The following is a 3190-nucleotide window of genomic DNA, read 5'->3' as shown; positions in this document are numbered from 1 at the left end:
AGTTGTAACTCGTAAACATTTAATGTGTGTCCATCTTTTGGCTTTAGTCTGACCATTGCATTACCTAATATCCTACTGGCCCTGAATCTGAAGTTCATTTTACCAGAAGCCTGATAGGGTCATTGTCCTTTCCACACCAGTACTGACAGAAGCCTACTCTCCTTATAACCTTGAGATCCTCCATGGCAGGATTAGTGACCCTTGAATCCTGCAGTGAATTAACACTACTCCACTGGGGCCTGGTCTGGCCCAAGGGTCTAGAGCTCCAGCAAGGCCCACCTTCACAAAAAAACTTTTTCCCTGAGCTTATCGAATGAAAGCATTGTTTCTCTTCTTTTTTTGAATATTAAGAGGTAAAGATTCAAGCAGATGGGCAACAGGAAAATACATCAGGCCCTTATCAGCGTTGTCAACATACACCAAGTGCAGACACTAGACATACAGACCTTTGGTGCAATTACAGCAGCCAGAACAGAGTAACATCAAAGACACCTTGAGGGCAACAGGCAGCCCTCAAGCACCATCCCCGGAACAAATACACACCTTCTCTAACTGGATCGCTCATCTCTGAGCCTTCTCCTAACAGACGTATAAATACTGGCTGACTCTCTTCACTCGCCAACATGCTCAGGCTCCTGCTCTGCCATACAGGACGCTGACCTCCGGGTGACTCACAGCCATGAGGACCCTCGCCCTCCTCGCTGCCATTCTCCTGCTGGCCCTCCAGGCCCAGGCTGACCCACTCAGACAAGCGGATGATGAGGCTCCAGCCCAGGACGAGCCTGAAACAGGGGACCAGGACATGGCAGTCTCCTTTGCAGGAGATGAGCGCTCAGTCCAAGAGGCTTCAGGTGAGACCCATGTGCTGTAGGGGGTTCAGCTCCAGTTGTGTCTCAAACTAGCCATAAAATCATTGGAAAACAAAAGCATTGGTGTTAGAGGCTCTTCCGGGGCACCTCAGCACCAAAGGATTTGGTTCCATAACATGTATGAGTAAAACTCAGACACGTCAGCTAGAGAGGTGACCCAAGGCCTATTAGAGGAACTTGTCATACATGGAGGCTGTGCTTGAAATGAGAGGTTACCAGCCCTGAGTTTGAGACGCCTATTCTAGGGCGTGGGGGCCACATATAAATGATAGACTGGGACTGAGGAAGCTGTGATTCTGCACGACAAACACATAGCCAGTAAGATTTCTTTCGATTTGTGACAAAAATGTAAATTCTCACCATCCTAAGAGGACCAGTATTATGTCTACTGTAAGTGGACACGTGGCTTCTGAGCGTATCTCTATTAGTCTGGCTCTGCTTCTCCTTTCCTCCTTGCCCACTCTGCCTGACACTCCTCTTCTTTCCCCAGACCTTCAGACAAGAGCCATCTTCTATTGAAGAATCAGAAGGTGTCTTTACCCTGAGCACAGCATTGCTACCTGTGATATCAGAGAAGGCCTCTAATCCTGTGTAGCCAACATTTGCTGTTTACCCTGTTGAGGTTGATCACTGCTTCGAGTCCTAATTTAGTCAACATGGCAGAACCGCTCAACCCAGTGCATAACGTCTCCAGGATTCTCTGCTTACTACCCAACCCTGACCTAGTACTCAATGCCTAATGCTTCCTCTGTTTCTCCAGGCCTAAAGAAGACCACTACCTGCTACTGCAGAAGTGTACGGTGTTTTCGCTTTGAACGTCTTTTGGGGAGATGCACCATCCAGGGAGTTGTCTCCTTGTTTTGCTGCCGTTGAGCTTCAAAAACAGAGACAAAGGAGTTCATGATTTGCTTTGAAGATCTGTAAAAGGATTATTATTATTCCTTGTACCTTATCCTCAATTTCCTTTCCTTATCCCAAATGAAGTCCTTGCAGCAAGTTCTCTACCTGTGTGCTTTTTTGATGTTTGATATGTATATTAATCTGAACTCGTTAGACTTCTACTTCTCAGGGAAAGGCACCACCGTCTTTCCAGAGCGTTGGAGTATTCCCGTTGAACAGGCCCAGGTCTACCCTTTAAGGCCTGGAGTTTTATCAGCTCCACTGAAACAACTTTAATTAAGATTGCGATGGGTTGTTAACAAAGACATAACAAGCGGAAGAACAATCATAAGGCAACCACACTATGATACACTCATTATTTTTTATATAGCCACATATAGTAAAAGTTGGATTTTATGCATAAAAATTTGGCTTCATACAGACCAATGCACACCCACAACTTCTCAAATGCACTTTCTGACATGCACTCTCCTGGGTTGCCCTAAAGTTGCAGAGAATCCCACATTTCCTATATAGCACAGCCTCGGATGGACAATCAGGCAAAATAAGGTGAGAGAATGTAGTTCTCCAAGCAATCTGGATGTCCTTGTTGGTGCTGCAGAGTGCCAGGGTCCTATCATACAAAGCATTATTCCCACCAATGACTAAAGGGAGGATAACTGGGTCTGGAAAAAAGGATAGCAACGGTAGTGCCCTCTTAGAATAAAGAGAGTGTGACTTGGTTGGGCATAGCTCCTCTTCTGCACCCTTGTCTCCGATTACTTTCCACCTCAACGAACACAGTGTTTGAGGACGGCATCCTTTACAAACTTGTCTTCCTCTTTCCTTCCAAGGCCCTGTACACAGAGATCATGCTGACAGCCTAAACACAGTATCTCTGTAGAGAACCGTGTCTGACACCAAGATCTCTGTCCTGTCCTGTGACACCCCTCCTTCCCCCAATTTCACACTCACACTGAACACTCATCCACAGTGTCCCTCAAACCTCATCATGAAGCCCTGGTGAAGAGTCTAACATAAGCCCCAGACTCCCTTCCATTTACTGTGGATCTAGTATTTCCAGTTTATAATTTCACGACACATGTTTGGAAACAGAATATGTAGCTCGAGCCATGGTTATTCTTAGTGGGGCCACTGGTCAGATACCCCAGGAAGCCCTAGAGTGACAGAAGGACTACAGTCAGGGAAGTTAGGAAAGAAAGGGAGAGTGTTTCAAGTGCGAGTGTTCACTCATAATGCTTGTCTTGGTGAAAACAATCTGATTGGGCCCAGACCCTGGCGTGACCACCACCACCACCAATAAATGTTGACACCCCAAGAGAATGGAACAAAGATTCTCCATTTCCACTCCACCCTGACATTGAGGCTGGTCCCAGCTGAAGAGTGTGCCTGCCTGAGGAGCCAGTACAGGGGTCCAAGAA

The 3190-nt window shown here is 46.6% G+C and overlaps 1 protein-coding gene across 1 annotated transcript; it reads left to right on the top strand.

Annotated features, from left to right (window-relative positions):
* The first annotated feature begins 679 nt into the window (after positions 1-679).
* Positions 680-1742, top strand: LOC100668357 (neutrophil defensin 6-like). The gene is made up of 2 exons (XM_010591793.2): positions 680-851; positions 1630-1742. The coding sequence occupies exons 1-2, from the start codon at positions 680-682 to the stop codon at positions 1740-1742; spliced, it is 285 nt and encodes a 94-aa protein (XP_010590095.2).
* The last annotated feature ends 1448 nt before the right edge of the window (positions 1743-3190 follow it).

This window comes from Loxodonta africana, chromosome 24 (assembly GCF_030014295.1).
Source record: "Loxodonta africana isolate mLoxAfr1 chromosome 24, mLoxAfr1.hap2, whole genome shotgun sequence".
Lineage (NCBI taxonomy): Eukaryota > Metazoa > Chordata > Mammalia > Proboscidea > Elephantidae > Loxodonta > Loxodonta africana.
The sequence above is the reverse complement of the archived record's forward strand: the minus strand, read 5'-3'. Positions and strand labels throughout refer to the sequence as shown.